At 38.2% G+C, this 21,689-nt stretch overlaps 1 protein-coding gene across 2 annotated transcripts in view; it reads left to right on the top strand.

Moving 5' to 3' along the window:
• Positions 1-21,689, top strand: part of TRIM33 (tripartite motif containing 33) — a 146,458-nt gene that overhangs the window by 84,241 nt on the left and 40,528 nt on the right. For both annotated transcript variants that reach the window (XM_018045942.1, XM_005677991.3), the window contains exon 5: positions 19,401-19,517. In XM_018045942.1, the coding sequence (XP_017901431.1) occupies positions 19,401-19,517 (117 nt within the window). The remainder of the gene's footprint in view (positions 1-19,400; positions 19,518-21,689) is intronic.

The following is a 21,689-nucleotide window of genomic DNA, read 5'->3' as shown; positions in this document are numbered from 1 at the left end:
CTGGGTCGGGAAGATCCCCTGGAGGAGGGCATGGCAACCCACTCCAGTATTCTTGCCTGGAGAATCCCATGGACGGAGGAGCCTGGCAGACCATTGGGTGGCAAAGAGTTGGACACGGCTGAGTGACTAGGTGACACGATAAGTGTGTATGTGTCAGTTCTGCTTTCTCAGTCTGTCCCGTCCTTACCTTCTCCCACTGTGTCAACAGGTCCGTTCTCTACCAGGTGATCAGTGCCATTTTCTGGATTCCATATATATGTGTGTGTGTTACTGCTAATATATGACACTTTTCTCTTTCTGACTTTACTCTGTAAAAGGCTCTAGGTTCATCCACCTCACTACAGTTGACTCAGATTTGTTCCTTTCTATGGCTGAGCAACGTTCCACTGTATATACGTACCACATCTTGTTTACCCATTCGTCTGTTTGTTAGCATCTAGGTTGCTTCCATGCCCTGATTATTGTCTGCAGTGAGCATTGGAGTACCTTTGTCTTTGGATCTGTGGTTTTCTCAGGATATATACCCAGTAGTGGGATTGTTAGGTTATATGGAAGACTTATTACGAGTTTGTTTTGTTTTGTTTTGTTTTGTTTTGTCTTAAGGCATCTCCGTATTGTTTTCTGTAATGGCTGTATCATTTCACATTCTCAACAGTGCAGAAGGGTTCCCGGAATTATCAATTAAATGTTGAAGGCTTCTTACTTTCTCTTTTAATTGGAGGCTCTTGCTCTTTTAATTGGAATATTTAAAGCTAGTCCCTACACATGAACCTTCAACTGGAAAACTTGGAAAGATGCGAACATGTGTTCTGTCTGTGTCAGGCATGAGTGAAATCGCACCTTGCCCTCTGTCTCCTGTTGCTGACAGTCCTTCAGCTCTACCATCTCCTCCCTCCTCTCCTTCTTCCTCTTCCTTGCCTGTTCACTTGATGCCAGCATCTGTATGCCAGCTTTTGTACTATATGGTGACTTCGTGGTAAGGAATCCACCTGCCAATGCAGGAGACTGGGGTTCAGTTCCTGGGTTGAGAAGATTCCTTGGAGAAGGTAATAGCAGCCCACTCCAGTATTCTTGTCTGGTAAATCCCATGGCCAGAGGAGCCTGGTGGGCTACAGTCTACAGGGTTGCAAAAGAGTCTGACACAACTTAGTGACTAAACAGCAACTGTTCTTTTCAAGGTACTATACTGTAAGATTAAAAATGTTTTCTTTATTTTTTTGTGTTTGTTTTTTATGTATTGTGTGTGTGAAAAGTATTATAAACCTATTACAGTACTATATCACAGATTGTTTTAGTTGGATACCTGTGCTGACTTTGTTGGACTTATGAAAAAATTGGACTTACAAATGTTCTCTTGGAATGGAACTTGTTCGTATATAGGAGGCTTATTGGATTTGGTGATGAGGTTAGGTTTAACTTTTTATTTTTTATTGTCTTTTGTGCTTTAAAATATTAATTTTGTTTAGTTATTTATGGCTGTGCTGGGTCTTTGTTGCTACATGGGCTTTCTCTAGTTGTGGCGGGGGTGGGGGTGGAGGCGCTGCTCTTGGTGTGGTGCGCCAGCTTCTCACTGCAGTGGCTCCTCTCGTTTTGGAGCACGGGCTTCAGTAGCTGTGGCACATGGACTTAGTTGCTCCGCAGCGTATGGGACCTCTGAGGGTCAGGGTTGGCATCCATATCTCCTGCACTAACAGGTGAATTCTTTATCACTGACCCACCAGGAAAGCCCCTCTTGTGCTTTATTATTTTGTTTCTTTCCTGCCATCTTTTAAGTTAAAACTTTATAATAATATATATAATAATATATAATATATATAATAATATATAATATAATTTATTTTATATCCACTTTTGGCTTTTTAAGGTATTGCTATTTAGTGGCTAAGTCGTGTCTTACTCTCTTGTGACCCGTGGTCTTCAGCCCTTGAGGCTTCTCTGTCCATGGGATTTTCCTGGCAAGAAGACCGGAGTGGATTGCCATTTCCTTCTCCAGGGGATCTTCCTGACCCAGGGATCAAACCTGCATCTCCTGCATTGGCAGGCAGATTTTTTACCACTGAGCCACCAGGGAAGCCCAGTCTTAGATATTACAGGTTTTATGAAAGGTAGATCATGGTGTTCTAAACTACAGATGTCTAGTTACAACTGTGAGCTTCTTTCCAGTCGTGGCACAGGGACTGTACAGCTACTGTGGGCTCAGTAGTTGGAACACAAGGGCTCTCTAGTTGTAAGCCCAGTCTTCATATTAACCCATTTATTACTGTTACTGTTGCTCCACATCTCTTATGTTCCGTTGCTCTGAAAGCTGTTCTTCAGCATTTCTTGTTTTGCAGGTCTGCTGGCAATGAATATTGTCAGCTTCTTTGGAATAGATGTTTGGAAATGTATTTACACTGTTTATAAAATTCTGGACTGCCAGTTTCTTCTTTCCTCATTTAAAGTAGTTAAAGTCATTACTTTGTATTCTGGCCTTCTTTGTTGTTAATTCTATCATTTGTATGTTCTTGACTGAGTATTGTTTGGCAGTTCTCTGGCTGCCTTCAAGGTTTTCTTTGGTTTTCTCCATTTGAACCCTGATGTTTTTATGTTTGTCTTTTGTGTATCCTGTGTGTGGTTCACTGAACTTGCACCTGTAAGTCGATGGCTTTCATCAGTTTTGGAAAGTTGGCCATTAAAAAGATTTTTCTCTCTCCACATTGTTACTGTCTTCTGGGAGTCCAGTTACACATTTGTTAGACACTTGATTTTGTTACACAGGTCCCTGAGGCTTTGTTCATTTTCCTTCAGTCTGTTTTCTCACTTCTTCGTTGTTGTTACAATTTCTCATTTGTGTTCATTTTTGCTCACCCTTTTCTTCAGTCATCTCCCATTTGCTACCAGACACATCCGGTGAATTTTTTCAATTATTGTACTTTTCTAGAATTTTAGCTTTTTAAAAATATTTTCTATTTCTTTGCTGAGACTTCATTTAAATTTTGAGTAAATACACAGTAGCCTATTCGAAGTAGTTGCTTAATATAGCAGTTGAACTATCTTGGTGACAGTTTGTATTGAATAGGTTTTTCTTTACTTTGAGTCATACATTCCTATTCCTTTGAATACCTAGTGATTTTTAATTGTGATTTGGACATTATGGATGATATAGAAGTTCTGGTTTCTTTTATCTTCCTCTGTAGAGTGTTAATTGTTCTAGCAAGCAGTTAAATTATTGACTGATCACCTTGATCTTCTGTAAGCTTGGTTTTACTCTTTGTAAGGATCTGTGGAAATCCAAGGTATTGCCCAAGCCTCTCTCAGCTTCTGAACTCTGTTTCTTGGAAGATCTTGTGAAGACTTGATTTTAGACTTTGTTAGGACAGAATAGGCCTACGGTAGAATTTATTCCAAGTAGTAATTCAGTTTAGTCACTCAGTCATGTCTGACTCTTTGTGACCTCATGGACTGCAACACGCCAGGCCTCCCTGTCCATCACCACCTCCTGGAGCTTGCTCAAACTCATGTCCGTCGAGTCGGTGATGCCATCCAATCATCTCATCCTCTGTTGTCTCCTTCTCCTCCTGCCTTCAGTCTTTCCCAGAATCAGGGTCTTTTTCAGTGAGTCAGGTCTTCACATCAGGTGGCCAAAGTATTGGAGCTTCAGCATCAGTCGTTCCAATGACTATCCCAGACTGATTTCCTTAGGATTAACTGGTTGGATCTCTTTGCAGTCCAGGGGACTCTGAAGAGTCTTCTCCAACACCACAGTTTAAACGCATCAATTCTTCAAAAGCATCAAGTATAGTTCTTTGTTTCTTTTAATGTGTAGCCTTTCTGGTTTCTCAGATGGATGCCTGGGGAAGTAAACAAAATCTCTTCTTCCACTGGCTTAGCTGGAATTCTATCTCCTAGAACTGCTTGATCTCCAGTTTCTCTCTTTACAGTGTCAACTTCATAACAGCTGCTCTTTGTTAATCCCTGCATAATCTCATCCTGTGTATTACTGCCCAGAGATTGGCTAAGGACTTGTGAGGAATTCATTTTTTCTTCTCCTTTACCCCCCACTCCCCAATCTCATCCTACACAGCTCCTTCCATTCTAGTGCCTTACTCCATGAATTCCACTGGCTTATGGAGTCCCAAACCCTGATTTCTGCCTCCTCAGCTCAGAGAGACTTCTGTGTTCTGCTTAGTTTCCAGCCCTCTGTGCTCTTATCATGTAATTGTCTTCAGACAGAGTGATAGTCTCTAAAGAATTATAAGATTTTTCTGCTTACAGTCCAGTGACTGAATATAGTTGTATATTTCTGACTTGTTTAATAATCTTTGGTTGCAGGGCTATTCTGGTACTAGTTATTCTGTGATAGTTTAAGAGTGGAAGTCACCTTTGCTCCACCTTAATATTTTTTATCCCTGATTACAGTTTTCTGTATAGTTAGAGAATGGTGTTTGTGGATTGTTTTTGAGGATCAGTATGGTTTAAGAGAGAGTTCAGTTCAGTTCAGTTCAGTCGCTCAGTCGTGTCTGACTCTTTGTGACCCCATGAATCGCAGCACGCCAGGCCTCCCTGTCCATCACCAACTCCCAGAGTTCACTCAGACTCGCGTCCATCGAGTCAGTGATGCCATCCAGCCATCTCATCCTCGGTCGTCCCCTTCTCCTCCTACCCCCAATCCCTCCCAGCATCAATGTCTTTTCCAATGAGTCAACTCTTCTCATGAGGTGGCCAAAGTACTGGAGTTTCAGCTTTAGCATCATTCCTTCCAAAGAAATCCCAGGGTTGAGCTCCTTCAGAATGGACTGGTTGGATCTCCTTGCAGTCCAAGGGACTCTCAAGAGTCTTCTCCAACACCACAGTTCAAAAGCATCAATTCTTCTATGCTCAGCCTTCTTCACAGTCCAACTCTCACATCCATACATGACTACTGGAAAAACCTTAGCCTTGACTAGACGGACCATAGTCGGCAAAGTAATGTCTCTGCTTTTGAATATGCTATCTAGGTTGGTCATAACTCTTCTTCCAAGGAGTAAGCGTCTTTTAATTTCATGGCTGCAGTCACCATCTGCAGTGATTTTGGAGCCCAAAAAATAAAGTCTGACACTGTTTCCACTGTTCCCCCATCTATTTCCCATGGAGTGATGGAACCGGATGCGATGATCTTCATTTTCTAAATGTTGAGCTTTAAGCCAACTTTTTCACTCTCCTCTTTTACTTTCATCAAGAGGCTTTTTAGTTCCTCTTCACTTTCTGCCATAAGGGTGGTGTCATCTGCATATCTGAGGTGATTGATATTTCTCCCGGCAATCTTGATTCCAGCTTGTGTTTCTTCCAGCCCAGCATTTCTCATGATGTACTCTGCGTATAGAATCTAATGTCAGACATTTTTGTTAAAGAGGGTGTTGTTTGGAAGGAATGATGCTAAAGCTGAAACTCCAGTACTTTTGCCACCTCATGCAAAGAGTTGACTCATTGGAAAAGACTCTGATGCTGGGAGGGATTGGGGGCAGGAGAAAAAGGGGACGACAGAGAATGAGATGGCTGGCTGGATGGATGTGAGTCTGAGTGAACTCTGGGAGATGGTGATGAACAGGGAGGCCTGGCATGCTGTGATTCATGGGGTCGCAAAGATTCGGACACAACTGAGCGACTGAACTAAATTGAACTGAACTAAAGAGTATATAGTGATGGTCCCTTGACCGGAACTGTAGAAGTTAAATTTCTCAAAAATGTTTTCCTAAAGAAATAGCTTTTCTTGGAATTAGGCTGTTAAAGAAAAAGCAAGGATGGATGTTTTGGAAATTTTGAGAACCAGGCATCAGTTGGCAAAGTGGGGAAAGCAGGAGTACAGTGGGTAAGACATGTATCTCAGACCAGGATCCATAGCATCACCCCACTTCCCTCTTGGTTGGGGGAAGGGATGAAGCAAAGGAACTCCAGTTATGCTCCATCCAGATGCACTTGAGGGCTTCGGGGATAACCCTCCCTGCATGCTTTATCTGAGCCTCCACTTCCAGAATCTCCAGTTTTCAAAAGTAGCCTGGAGAGAGAAGTTGTTTTACTCTTAAAGAAGGGTATGAAATAAAATTTCCATGCCAGAATGTAAAGATTAAGCATGAGACCAGATTGATGGACACAAACCACAAGCTACTACATTCTTTGCGAGAGGGTGTCAAAGGAAGGCAGGGTCTTCCGCATCTTGTCTGCTTATAATCTCATGTTTGGAAGGGTGCTGAGAACTGTGCCAAGCAGTGGGTTGTGAAGATAGGCGAAAGCGGTGGTTGAGGGAACAGCTGCAGACCTGCTGCTTCTAAGCTCACTCACACTCCTTTCGGGGCCAAGACAGTTGTATTTATTTGCTCCCTTGGGTGACTGTTCCTTGGGTCTCACTTTCTCTAGGATGCCAACCACACTAGCTGTGTGCAAATGACTTACCTTGTGTATTTTAACTTTCTTTTCATAATATTCTGGTTTTGTATTTTTGTGAATTTTAAACAGAGACCCTTATTCCTGTACTGTATTCCCAGGTACATGAGCAATCTCAAGCATAAGTTAGCAGGAGCTCTGGGTCTGCACAGTTGGAATACTTTTTGTTGCTGTATCACCAGAAAGAAAAACTATTTGGGGTCTATAATATAGCCTATTGAACTACCTTATATTTGCATGTTAGAGCTGGCTTTTCTTATGGTGTCCTCTTAATTAAAACCCATTCATCTTCAGTGTTTCATGGAAGGCTAGGTTTTAACTGGGTTGGCCCCATGACTTGGTTGCCTTCTACTAAAAGGTTGGAAATTAGTCTGAATCAAAAAAGGTGGTGCAGAGAGGTTAGGAGAGGTTTGGGCCAGGTAAAAGGTGCAGAGAGGGGAAGCCAAGATTAGACGAAGGTCCATCTCTGTGTGTGATAAAGGTTCCCTGCTACAAACCTCTAATCCCAGGGCATGGGACTCGCTTTACATACCAGATCCATCCTTTGCTTGATTGGGCTAGGCCTACTGTGCACAGCAGGCTGTATATATGTATGTATGTATGTGTTTTTGTAAAAGAAAATATGAGTGGATAAGGATAGGTGTTAAGAACAATGCCTCTGTACCCATCTTGAGCTGCCCAGGGATGGATATATGAAGCAAGGACAAGATCTTTAACCTTTAACATTTCTGGGCGTTTCCTCCTTGACTTCCAGAGAGACCATCACTGGTGGCTTTTTTGTTTAGTTCCCAGAGCCACTGTTCTATCTTGCTGTAGCAGTGATTAGTGTCATGGAGTTAAAGAAGAAAAGGGGGTTACTTTCACATGCTGTGAGATCACTGCAAACCTGCCTCACTGTGTTGTAACAGGGCAAATGCAGTAGTACACACTGGGTGATGTGTGTCTGATCCTGGGTTCTTGTCTCCCTCAGTTGCTGCCCCCTTCTAGTTGCTGTATTTGTCTGCACTTTGTAGGACTTCATGGGATTCCCTGGTGGCTCAGATGTAAAGTGTTTGCCTGCAATGTGGGAGACCCGGGTTCATTCCCTGGGTCAGACAGATCCCCTCTGGAGAAGGAAATGGCAGCTCACTCCAGTACTCTTGCCTGGAAAATCCTATGGACAGAGGAGCCTTGGTAGGTTATGGTCCATGGGGTTGCAAAGAGTTGGACACAACTGAGTGACTGCACTTTCACTTTTCTAGTTATGGTATTTGTCTGTGCTCTGTAGGACTTCACAAGTCACTGATCTGGCGATTGCTTGGTGGCCTAGTTTGTGTAAGTGTGTGGTCTTCTCCATGTTCTTTTGGGGCTTAATTGTTTACAAACTTATTTTTATATTGAGAAAAATAGCCAAACCATCTTTAGCAAAAATGTTCTGTACCAGGCAAAAAGATCTGAAACATAAGCTTGGGGGCCCCTCGTCTTGAAGTTGGGGGGGTCTTGAATCATACTTTCTTTCATGTTCGCTTTCACCTGTTTCCTATTTAGAATAAGATCTTCTGTCCTAAATCTAGATTCCTGCCCATTCCTCTATTTCACCCTGACATCCTCCACCTCAAATAATTCATATGTCTATATGTGTGGCTTGTAGAATATCTACAATCGAATGATTTGTGCAAAAACTTGTGATCCAGATAACTGGTAGAAATGACATACAAATTCACATCTACCATCAGTCTTCTCAGGAAGGGTTATGGCAACAAATCAGATTTTCCTATCCAGACAGTTTGTTTTCCTGAAGTTCATTTATTGTCAGGAAAAGCAGCTTGTTTACTGAAGTTCAGTGTTCATTCAGCTCACTTGTTCAGTAGGTATTTGAGTACTCACCATGTATCAAGTACCAGGCGAGGTGATGATTATGCATACAATAATACAAAAACAGCGATGGTCGTTGATGTTTTGGGAGACTCACCATCTTTACAAGGCTCGAGATTGAGTAATGGTTCAGTAGTAGTTCATGATAATCTCCAAAAATAGTTCGTTCATTTTGGTTTTGCTGAAAAAGCCTTGTTAATTTTTGTATCGTAGTTTGTGAATCTATCCAACTATCTGAGGAACTCATAGGCTCAGTGAGTCAGTTCCCTTGCAGAATGTTTGCTATGACTAGAAGAAGAAGTGGGCATGGCTGAGAGTTAGCTTGAAATCCAGGAATTTCAGAAGATTTGAGAAAGAAACATTCTTCAGAGTCATCAGTTACCATTTGGGAAAGGGACAGATTGGTTGAGATGAATGTTGCTAAAATTCTGAAAAGCGAAATCTGTATTGGTTGAAAATGGTTGATCACTTTTCCTTTGCAGCAATGTAAGCCTGCCTGTCACCATTTATAGTTGATCTCTGATCTCTGTATGGCTGGTACTTACCTTTGAGATCTTAGCATAAGTGTCACCCTAAAAGAATCTTTTCTGTATATCCAGTCTATAGTTTTTAACCATCCATATATCCTCTTTGTCACATCACTATTTAAATTGTTTTCTCATTAATTAGAATGTAAGGAAAGGAAGAATAGGACCTGTTTTGTCTTGTTTACTGTTGTATTTCTAGCCTTTGAATGCTTCTGGCAAATAGAAGAATTCACTGACTGGATACTTTGAAGTCTTATTAATGACATATATAAGTCATTATGACTTATATATAATATATATTAATATATACATATCTTGTGATTTCATATGTATATCTTATTATTTTATTATATATATATGAGTATGTGTATAGACATACACAGAAAAGTATCTAAAAGTATAGTTTAGAGAAAGACTAAAATATAAATGAAATAAAATCTGAATTGTCTTTTACTTAGCTACTTGATAAATGGAAGTATTAGGTACTTTAGTTCTGTGGAAAAAGAAAAAAAAGCTGCTGAGATGCTAAATGGCATCATCACCCAAGGAAGTTTGGAAACCTCTTGGCTATAGTTAATTCATTCTTTTATTGATAGTAATTTGGGTTGTTTCTAATTTTGGCTAGTATAAAAAATAATAATTATTTTGGAGTCCAAGAAAATAAGATCTATCACTACTTCCACTTTTCCCCCTTCTATTTGCCATGAAGTGATAGGACTGGATGCCATGATCTTAGGTTTTTGAAGTTGAGTTTGAGTTTTAAGCCAGCTTTTTCATTCTCCTCTTTCACCCTCATCAAGAGGCTCTTTAGTTCCTCTTCACTTTCTACCATTAGAATGTTACCTTCTCTGTGTGTGAGATTGTTGATATTTCTCCCAGCAATCTTGACTGAAGCTTGAGCTTCATCCAGCCTGGCATTTTGCATGATGTACTCTGCATGTAAGTTAAATAAACATGGTGACAATATACAGTCTTGTCGTACTTCTTTCCCAGTTTTGAACCAGTCAGTTGTTCCATGTAAGGTTCTAATGGTTGCTTTTTGACCCCACATATAGGTTTCTCAGGAGACAGGTAAGATGGTCTGATATCCTCACGTCTTGAAGAATTTTTCACAGTTGCTGTGATCTGCACAGTCAAAGGCTTTCTTTCACATAGTCAGTGAAGCAGAAGTAGACGGTTTTCTGGAATTCCCTTGTTCTCTCTGATCCAACAGATATTGGCAATTTGATCTCTGGTTCATCTGCCTCTTCGAAAGCCAGCTTGTACACTTGGAAGTTCTCAGTTCACATACTGCTGAAGCCTAGGTTTAAGGATTTTTGGCATAACCTTACTAGTGTGTAAAATGAGCTCAGTTGTATGGTAGTTTGAGCGTTCTTTGGCACTGCCCTTCTTTGGAAGGAGGAATGAAAACTGACCTTTTTCAGTCCTGTGGCCACTGCTGAGCTTTCCAAATGTACTAACGTATTATCTGCAGCACTTTAACAGCATCATCTATCACAGCCTTGTTGTAGTGAATGGGCTTGCTTAACTCAAATATGCCATATATATATATATATATATATATCTGTTTTAAAACTATGAACTTCTCATTTTCCTTTAAAATTACTTATGCAAATACTTTGTCTAGAATTATGATGCTTTCTTCAATAAAGGTTTGAATTTCCTTTTGCCAGTTCATTGAAGCACTACCAGGTTGAGGCTATTAAATATCCAGAATGAAATTGTTTCAGACCATCAGATGATGTGTACTTGGTCTAAAAATTCGTATGGTGTACTTTGTGACTACTACTTCTAAGGATTCATCTCTCTCCCGCAGCATTATAGTAACTTTCCTTTAGTCCTGTAGAGGTAGTAAAGGAGCAAGTGACTGCTGGTGGCAAAGGTAACACACTTGTGAAACCATCATCACAGTCAGAATAGTGAACGTATTTTTATTATTCCCAAAAGTTTCACTTTCACATTTGAAAGCTGTTTCTGCTGTATCTCTAATTCTAATTTGACGGTTTTCTTTCAGTACTTTAAAGATACAGCTCTACTCTGTTATGGCTTGAATTGTTTCCAGTGAGAAGTCTATTGTCCTTTTTTAAAAAATTAATTTATTTAAATTGTATTTCATTACAATATTGTAATGGTTTTGTCATACATCAGCATGAATTGGCTACAGGTATACATGTGTTCCCCGCATCCTGAACCCAACTCTCTCCCTACCCTATCGCTCTGGTTGTCTCAGAGTACCCGCTTTGGGTGCCCTGCTTCATTCATTGAACTTGCCCTGGCCATCTATTTTAAATATGGTAATGTATATGTTTCAGTGCTGTTCTCTCAAATCATGCCACGTTCACCGTCCCCCCTTGAGTCCAAAAGTCTGCTGTTTACATTTGCTGCCTTTGCTGCACTGCATGTAAGATCGTAGGTACTGTCTTTCTAAATTCCGTGTGTATGTTGATATACAGTACTTACCTTTCTCTTTCTGACTTACTTCACTTCGTTTAATAGGCTCCAGGTTCATCCACCTCCTTGAAACTGACTCAAATGCAATCCTTTTTAGTGGAATATAGTATTCCATTGTGTATAAGTACCACTACTTCCTTATACATTCAATCTGCTGATGGACATCTAGGTGCTTTCATGTCCTCCCTCTTATAAATAGTGCTGCAGTGAACATTGGGGTACATGTGTCTTTACCAATTCTGGTTTCCTTGGGGGGTGGTGTATGCCCAGCAATGGGGTTGCTGGGTCCCATGACAGTTCTTTTCCCAGTTTTTTAAGGAATCTCCACACTGTTCTCCATAGTGACTGTACTAGTTTTCATTCCCACCAGCAGTGTAAGAGGGTCACCTTTTCTCCACACCCTCTCCAGCATTTCTTGTCTGTAGACTTTTTGATGATGGCCATTCTGACTGGTGTGAGATGATACCTTGTGGTTTTGATTTGCATTTCTCTAATAGTGAAGTTAGGCATCTTCTCATGTGTTTATTAGCCATCTGTATGTCCTCTTTGGAGAAATGTCTGTCTAGGTCTTTTGCCCACTTTTTGATTGGGTTGTTTATTTTTCTGGTATTGAGCTGCATGAACTGCTTGTATATTTTGGAGATCAATTCTTTGTCAGTTTATTCATTTGCTATTATTTTCTCCCAATTTGAGGGCTGTCTTTTCAGTTTGCTTATAGTTTCCTTCATTTTGCAAAAGCTTTTAAGTTTAATCAGGTCCTGTTTGTTTATTTTTGTTTTTATTTCCACTTCTCTGGGAGGTGGGTCATAGAGGATCTTGCTGTGGTTTATGTCAGAGAGTGTTCTGCCTTTGTTTTCCTCTAAAAGTTTTATAGTTTCTGGTCTTACATTTAGGTCTTTAATCTGTTTGAAGTTTATTTTTGTGTATGGTATTAGAAACTGTTCTAGTTTCATTCTTTACACATGCAAAACTATAATAAAAAAATCTTCCAGCAAACAAAACCCCAGAACTAGATAGCTTCACAGGTGGAATTCTTCCAAAAATTCAGAGAAGAGCTAACACCTATCCTACTCAGACTCTTCCAGAAAAATGCAGAGGAAGAAAAACTCCCAAACTCATTCTACAAGGCCAGGATCACCCTGACACCGAAACCACAAAGATGCCACAAAAAAAGAAAACAACAGTCCAGTATCACTGATGAATATAGATGCAGAAATCCTCAACAAAATTCTAGCAGAAAGAATCCAACATATTAGAAAGATCATACATTATGATCAAGTGGGCTTTATGCTAGGAAGCAAGGATTCTTCAGTATTTGCAAATCAATAGTATGATACGCCATATTAACAAACTGAAAGATAAAAACCATATGATTATTATTAGATACTGTTCTGTCTTTATTCTTCTGTATATATCTTTTTGCCTCTCAGTACTTAAAATTTTTCTTTATTATCAACTTTAAGCAGTTTGAACACAAATTTTTTAAATGTTTCTTGTGCTTGGAGGGGGTTGAGCTGCTTAGATCTATATAGGTTTTATAGTTTTTTTCAAATTCGGGAAATTTTATTGCACTGTTACAATTTCTTCCAATACTTATTGCCTCCTCCCTTTCCCTCCCCTCCCCATTTGGGGATGCCAGTCATACATGTATTAATTTTATTACGGTTGTCCTAAAACTCACTGTTCCTTTATTGATCTCTCCTCCAGTTTTTTTCTGTTTGATTTCAGATGGAATTAAGAGCAGGTTAGATGTTACAGAAGAAAAGATTAGGAACTTTGAAGAAGGGTAGCAGTGTAAAGTAACAGCTTGTTCTACTAATGAAGTCTTAAGTAACTGAAACATCAGTTGATGTTATGGTGTTCCTTTTGTGAGTTAAAGTTAGTTTATCTTCTGTTCCCTTTTCTATTTATGTGAGAATCCTAATGTCTTTCCCAAGCTTTCTTGAAATTTCTATCCTTTTGGTTCTCATCATGTGTGCTCAGAGTGCGTGCTCTCTGCAGCTTTTCAGTTCAGTTCAGTCGCTCAGTCATCCCTGAATCTTTGTGACCCCATGAACCGCAGCACGCCAGGCCTCCCTGTCCATCACCAACTCCCGGAATCCACCCAGACCCGTGTCCATCGAGTCGGTGATACCATCCAACCATCTCATCCTCTGTTGTCCCCTTCTCCTCCTGCCTTCAATCTTTCCCAGCATCAGGGTCTTTTCCAGTGAGTCAACTTCGCATCAGGTGGCCAAAGTACTAGAGTTTCAGCTTCAACATCAGACCATCCAGTGAACACCCAGGACTGTGTTCATTGATGGGGGAACACACCTCCTTTAGGATAGACTGGTTGGATCTCCTTGCAGTCCAAGGGACTCTCAAGAGTCTTCTCCAACACCACAGTATTCTTTGGCGCTCAGCCTTCTTTATAGTCCAACTCTCACATCCATACATGACCACTGGAAAAACCATAGCCTTGACTAGATGGACCTTTGTTGGCAACGTAATGTCTCTGCTCTTTAATATGCTCTCTAGGTTCGTCCTAACTTTCCTTCCAAGGAGCAAGTGTCTTTTAATTTCATGGCTTCAGTCACCATCTGCAGTGATTTTGGAGCCCAGAAAAATAAAAAGTCAGCCACTGTGTCCACTGTTTCCCCATCTATGTGCCATGAAGTGGTGGGACTGGATGCCATGATTTTCGTTTTCTGAATGTTGAGCTTTAAGCCAACTTTTTCACTCTCCTCTTTCACTTTGTTCAAGAGGCTCTTTTGTTCTTCATTTTCTCTCATAAGGGTGGTGCCATCTGCATATCTGAAGTTATTGATATTTCTCCCGGCAATCTTGATTCCAGCTTGTGCTTCTTCCAGCCCAGCGTTTCTCATGATGTACTCTGCATATAAGTTAAATAAGCAGGGTGACAATATACAGCCTTGACGTACTCCTTTTCCTACTTGGAACCAGTCTGTTGTTCCATGTCCTGTTCTAACTGTTGCTTCCTGACCCGCATACATGTTTCTCAAGAGGCAGGTCAGGTGGTCTGGTATTCCCATCCCTTTCAGAATTTTCCACAGTTTATTGTGATCCACACAGTCAAGGGCTTTGGCATAGTCAGTAAAGCAGAAATAGATGTTTTTCTGGAACTCTCTTCCTTTTTCGATGATCCAGCGGATGTTGGCAATTTGATCTCTGGTTCCTCTGCCTTTTCTACAACCAGCTTAAAACATCTGGAAGTTCATGGTCCACATATTGCTGAAGCCTGGCTTGGAGAATTTTGAGCATTACTTTACTAGCATGTGAGATGAGTGCAATTGTGTGGTAGTTTGAGCATTCTTTGGCATTGCCTTTCTTTGGGATTGGAATGAAAACTGACCTTTTCCAGTCCTGTGGCCACTGCTGAGTTTTCCAAATTTGCTGGCATATTGAGTGCAGTTCTTACACTGCATCATCTTTCAGGATTTGAAATAGCTCAACTGGAATGCCATCACCTCCACTAGCTTTGTTTGTAGTGATGCTTTCCTAAGGCTCACTTGACTTCACATTCCAGGATGTCTGGCTCTAGGTGAGTGATTACACCATCATGGTTATCTGGGTTGTGAAGATCTTTTTTGTACAGTTCTTCTGTGTATTCTTGCCACTTTTTAAAAATATCTTCTGCTTCTGTTAGGTGCATACCATTTCTGTCCTTTATTGAGCCCATCTTTGCATGAAATGTTCCCTTGGTATCTCTAATTTTCTTGAAGAGATCTCTAGTCTTTCCCATTCTGTTGTTTTCCTCTTATTTCTTTGCATTGATCGCTGAGGAAGGCTTTCTTATCTCTCCTTGCAATTCTTTGGAACTCTGCATTCAAATGGGTATATCTTTCATTTTCTCCTTTGCTTTTCACTTCTCTTCCTTTCACAGCTATTTGTAAGGCCTCCTCAGACAGCCATTTTGCTTTTCTGCATTTCTTTTTCTTGGGGATGGTCTTGATTCCTGTCTCCTGTACAGTGTCACAAACCTCCATCCATAGTTCATCAGGCACTCTATCTATTAGATCTAATCCCTTAATTATTTCTCACTTCCACTGTATAGTCATAAGGGATTTGATTTAGATCATACCTGAATGGTCTAGTGGTTTTCTCTACTTTCTTCAATTTCAGTCTGAATTTGGCAATAAGGAGTTCATGATCCGAGCCACAGTCAGCTCTGGGTCTTGTTTTTGCTGACTGTATAGAGCTGCTCCATCTTTGGCTGCAAAGAATATAATCAATCTGATTTCAGTGTCGACCATCTGGTGATGTCCATGTGTAGAGTTTTCTCTTGTGTTTTTGGAAGAGGGTGTTTGCCATGACCAATGCGTTCTCTTGGCAGAACTCTATTTGCCCTGCTTCATTCTGTACTCCAAGGCCAAATTTGCCTGTTACTCCAGGTATCTCTTGACTTCCTACTTTTGCATTCCAGTCCCCTATAATGAAAAGGACATCTTTTTTGGGTTTTAGTTCTAGAAGGTCTTGTAGGTCTTCATAGAGCTGTTGCTTAATCCTTATGGCATTATCATCTCCCTTTCACATATTGCCTTGAGTAAGGAACATAACCTCAGTTTAAAATTCTCGCAAGCACTATTATGAGGTCTTTATGTACACTCTAGGTCTTTTGTTGTTGTTGTTGGATTGAGGTTTTTCATTTTAAACAATAGAAATCGTTTTAAAATATTGCTAAAAATATCAGTGATAACCAGCTTTACGCCTTTGCTCTGCTTTAATAAGCAAAATAGTATGTTTATTTAAGTGTTTTATATTTTTTGATCAATTTAATTCTTGGACTAATCCTGTAAGATACGATTATTACATATTTTTCTGAAGAAGACCTGAGACATAGAAAATTGTCCAAATCATCTGTTACTGTGACGACTGTAATATTACTTAGTTATTAAGTCTTTCTAAAGATTTAATGAGAATCCATGTGAGATACTTAGCAAAGTGCTTGAAAACATTGTAAGTTCTCAAAATGGGCTAATTGTTGTTATTTCTAGATTGATAAATGCTTAGTTAAATTATGTTTGGAGTATTTTTCAGGGTAATCTTGAGGATAGAATAGGGGGTTATACTGAAAAAATTAACTATAAATGGATACTTTTTGCAAGTGGATGGTTGGTTCTGTGCGATTGAATCTGTGCTTTAACCTATGCTTGAAAATTTATATAATTCGTATTTATGAAATTTTATGGATAACTGATTTAAGGAAGACACTGAGTCAGAATTATTACATATCAGCTTTAAAGGATGTTTACCTAGACATTCAGTTTGCATACAAACTAAGATGATATATTTCCCTAGAAGTGCCAGAGTAAAATCTTATCAACTGTTAAAAATTCTCTGATAGTTACTAAGAATAATTACTTGGCCAAGAATAATTACTTGGCAAATAGAGTGGCATCCTTTTACAACTCAGGGTCTGATAAGACTTTAAATGTGCATTCAGAAGTTACAGTTTGCAGTTTTAGCTAAGTGATTCTCAGCCTTTGGAAAAATTCTTTTATTCACTTCCCATACTTACGAGAGCCCTCTTTTCAAAAACTTAGCAAACAGCTTTAAATAATAGTTTATTTCTCAATAAATTTATATATATATAAGCATAATGATTCTGTCCAAAACATGATAATTGATAGCATACATGTTATACTGAGTTTCTATAATTTTAGCCAAAAGGAAAAAAAGTCTTAACTTATAAGCCCATCATTACTAAATCGTGGGTGTGTGTAATTTTTATATAGACATTTAGAAATACACAAAATAACTCACTGTGGTGAAGAATTCCATGTTAAGAATCACTGCTTCATATGCAAGATTAAAATCTGAGAAACTGCATATTACATATTAACAAAATTATGGTTAACCCATTTATTAACTGTTCATCCCCCTCATTTCTGAAGTATTTCACCTATTACATTGATTAGTTCAAAAAGAAAATTCAGTGTTAGTTTATTCTGTTAGCTAAGAGAATCAGAAGGAGCTTGTAGCCAAAACTACTTTATTGTTCATTTGTTTTTCAAGCTAAAGTTAGTATTTTTCTTCTAGTAATACAGTAGACATTCATTCAGGTGAATGGAAGCACATCCGATTATCAGTGTTTTACCTATCTCTTGATGGTTAACTATTATTTATTATCTGAGTCCACCTTCAGCAAAATGTACACTTCTGTTTAACACCTGGTACCTCCCTGTTTCTCTAGCTTTGTCTTTTCCTTAGCCCTGAAATTGGCAGATGGCTTCAGAACTGTGTACTTTCGTACATTCAGATTGTTTACCTTTTTCCCAGGTTTGTTTACCTAGAAAGGTCTTACTCACCCTTTAACATCCAGTGTAGATGTCAACACCTATATGAAGGCATGAAAGGGAATATACTTTCTCCTAGGTGTATCATGGTGTATTTGCTTCCTGCTTGTTCATATGAATGCAGTAAGACATTTCTAGAAGTAGGATTCTGAAACATTATTTTGAGTTGAGGAAAGAAATAAAATTGTACAGATTGAAATTTCATGAATTAAAATTTTGTGAGTTATGGTACTAGTTGACCTTTCTGCCCAATGCCTTCTTATTTGCTGACATATTTAAACTGTGGGTCAAAAGATCTTTCTTCTTTACAATGTAAAGCTTAAGTCAAAAGGGTTAGCATGGAAATCTCATATTCCTGCTTTATCCATACAGATTAAACAAAGTCAAATTTCATTTTGGCCTTTGAGAAATAAATGGTATAGGAAATGAATCAAATGTTGTTCCTTTAATGTTTCTTCAATGAAGGAATAGTCTGGCTCACCTTTGTAACAGAACCTCTTTTAAAAGCCTTTTAAATTAAAATACTCACATGCTTTTGTGATGTTTAGTTAACATATCATACAAGTTACCATGTACTAGACTTTACATTGTAGATAGGTTCTTTTTTTGCTTTAAAATATTTCTCCTTGAAAATCATAGAATGATATGCCCATTATGTATATTTCACTATAATAAAAAATTCTTAATGCACAAAATAAAAACCTCATTTGCCAGCTGTTTTGTGTAACCACGCTCACCCTATTGTTCTAAACTTTGCATTCTAATTCTCTGTTTTTCCTTTACATCTTAAACCCTACCACTCAGCAAACTTTCCTATTGTTAACAACGTCAGAGCCTTTCCTCCTGTGTTTACCACAACGGAGACCTTTACTAAAGATACAAACATTTAGGTGCTCATAGCCTTCCTCTGCATCTGAATTTCTGCTTTTACTTTAATGATTTGTGTCCACATAGATAAGGAAAACTTCTTCAGTACCTTGAGCTTCTCTTTTCTGGCAATCTTTTCTTGATTCTGCCTTAGCTAGGTGTTCAGCTTTTAAGTTATACCATGGATGTTATGGCTCCAGTTAAACTTTTGAATTACCAAAGATGTTGATCATTGTGACAGAGTCAGATACCATTGTTCAAGCTTGTTTATTCAGCTGTACCCATTAGTACTGTACCCTGATCATCTGAGCTACTGTCTTTAGAGTTGTAGCTGATCTTCCCCTTCTCTCTTCTTCAGATCTTTTATATTATATTTCTGCATGATTTTCCTGGTGACTCAGATGGTAAAGAATCTGCCTGTGATGCAGGAGACATGGGCTTGATCCCTGGGTGGGGAAGATCCCCTGGAGAAGGAAGTGGCAACCCACTCCAGTATTCTTGCCTGGAGAATTCCATAGACAGAGGAGCCTGGTGGGCTACAGTCCTTGGAGTCGCAAAGAGTTGGACACGACTGAGCAACTAACACACACATATATTACAATAGTAGCAGTGATTTTATGATTTTGAAATTGTGGGTAGTTTTCCCACCTTTGAAAGTATTTTGTGTAATGTGATTATATTTTCTGATTTAAAATGTATACAACTCATGCCAGTATTTGGATTTTTAAAAAATGCAATCCTGAATCAAAACTCTAATGTAAGAACACTTGAGCAGTTTTGAGTAATTTTGTTTGTTTGTTTTAAAGTGGATTCACTGGGTCAGGTTAAGAGTGAAGGAAAATTTATAGTTAAAAGTTGCTGGTAATGTAAGGGCTGTGTGTCCTTCTTAGAATGTTGATCATTTAAGTAAGGTTTCAAGGTTGACTCATCCAGCAGTTGTTTGTTCCCAAATCACAGTCATAAATTTTCTGTTTTAAATGTTATTTTTGTTTTTTTTGTTTTGAAGGTATCAGTTTTTGGAAGAAGCTTTTCAAAACCAGAAAGGTGCAATTGAGAATCTACTGGCTAAGCTTCTTGAGAAGAAGAATTATGTTCATTTTGCAGCTACTCAGGTGCAGAATAGGTAAGTGTGGTTCCGTAAAACCAAAATTTCACTTTAAAGATTATTAAACAAAGTGGGTCCAGCTTAAATTTGTTTTCCTTCTATATTATATTAAGCATATGTGGAAAAGATTTTTTTTTTTGAGGAGTAAATGATTTGAGTTTGGATTATGATATTTATTAAAGAAAATTTAATTCACTAAAATTTTGGATACTCATTTAGGATACATCTTTGACTGTTATATAATTAATATCACTCTAGTATTCATAAGGCTTAGTTAAGTGTAGAAAAAGCAATTAATGTATAAAGAGTTGAATTATAAAATTTTACCTAGAGACTGTGGAAGACAGAGGAGTGAATATGAAGAATGGTGGGCAAATTTCCCATCTGTAAAACAAGCATTAAAAACAGTACTTATCTTAGTTGTATTATTAGGAGAACACAGTTTCTGGCACATAGTAAACCTTCAAATTTTAGCTTTTTAAAATCACCAACACTAGTTTTTAGAAATCCTATTTTTGTTAATTTCTAAATTAACTAAATTTATTGATAAAGCACGTGGGACTGAGACTTCTCTGGTGGTCCAGTGGTTAAGACTCCATACTTACACTCCAGGGGCCATGGGTTCGATTCCTAGTTAGGGGACTCAGATCATGCACTGTGGCCACAAAACAAACAAACAAATAAAAACAGACACAAAAAACCCACAATGGCTGTTGGGACTAAGTTCATAAGTGAGTAGGTTAAGAAGATTAGGACTCTTAAAGGAGTCCTTGCGGACACACGCTTGGAGCTGACATAATTAAAACCCCTTTGTTCCTAGAGGTATGAATAAGGGTTCATATGTTTTTGTTCTTCAGACTCACAAAATTAAGACTTCTAGGTTCTCTAGAATATTAAAATTAATTTTTGATGATTTAAAAAGACCCAGTAAATACTTAAAATATTGAAGATGAATGAATGGTGATTATATAGTATATTAGATAATAATAGACATTAAGAGATGTTATAACTTTCATCCTAAAAGGTTATACCAAAGGAAAATAGAGGCTTTTCAGAGATTGTAGATAATATATAAATATATATACACATATACTAGTCTTAGTTTGTTCTTGTAGTTATGTCAGGATGTTTTTTATACTGCTGTTACATTGTAGACGATATTGGAGAGGATAGCTGCCTTCTCATAAATTACAGATGGTTATCCTTTACAGAGAAAGGATAGAAAGATAATTCGTATTACAGTCCTGTATTTTTATACATGTATGTTAGGCATATTTTGTATAAACATTCCTCAGTCTGTATAGACAAGTGAGGTTTATGTGTCATATGATTACAGATGGTTGGAGAAAGAATTTCATCTCCAGAAAGCTTTAAAATAAAGCATTTAAGATTAAAATCTATAATTATACTTCTTTTAAATTCTTTGATGACTTTTCTCCATTTTTTAATGTACATTCATTTTTTTTTCTTCCTTTACAATTGAATGTATATTATCCATGCTTAAACCTAGGGGTGTTTGACTCTACTGTCAGCATGCTTAATGATTTCAACCTTTGGCTGAATCTTTTTTTTTTTTTTTTTTTAATTTTTAAATTTATTTATTTTTAATTGGAGGATAATTGCTTTACAATGTTGCATTGGTTCTGCCATGCATCAACATGAATCAGCCATAGGTATGTGTATGTTCCCTCCTTCTTGAACTTCCCTTCTTTTCCGAATCATTTTGAGTCATGTGTTTCTTAGCACTAGTAATTAGCACTCTCATTTTTAAAAAATTGTCCTCCACTCACTTAAATAAGATAAGGACAGCACTGAGTAAAAATTTCAAATCAGTGCCTGATGTACAAAGGAAGGAAAACTACATTCTTGACCCAGTGTATTCAAGTTATTCAAATTTGTACTTGATAAATGAAAGGCAGTTTTAGTGGTTGAAAGTGTTAGTTATAGTTTGTACAAAAGTAGAATGTGTAAAAGTTGAAGGTTACCATCTTATGATTGTTTGTGAACATTTTATGTATTTATATTTGTGGGATTTTTCTCTTCCTATTTTATAAATAGCAAGGTATTGGCTATTTCATATTTGCAACCAAAATTTTCATAACTTCATGGTAGCTTATATTTATTTCTAAAACATTTAACAGCTATTTTTATAAAAGGAATGAAAGTGTTTTATTCCCTTAAAACATTTTG

This window comes from Capra hircus, chromosome 3, assembly GCF_001704415.2.
Source record: "Capra hircus breed San Clemente chromosome 3, ASM170441v1, whole genome shotgun sequence".
Lineage (NCBI taxonomy): Eukaryota > Metazoa > Chordata > Mammalia > Artiodactyla > Bovidae > Capra > Capra hircus.
This window is presented reverse-complemented; position numbering and strand designations above follow the sequence as displayed.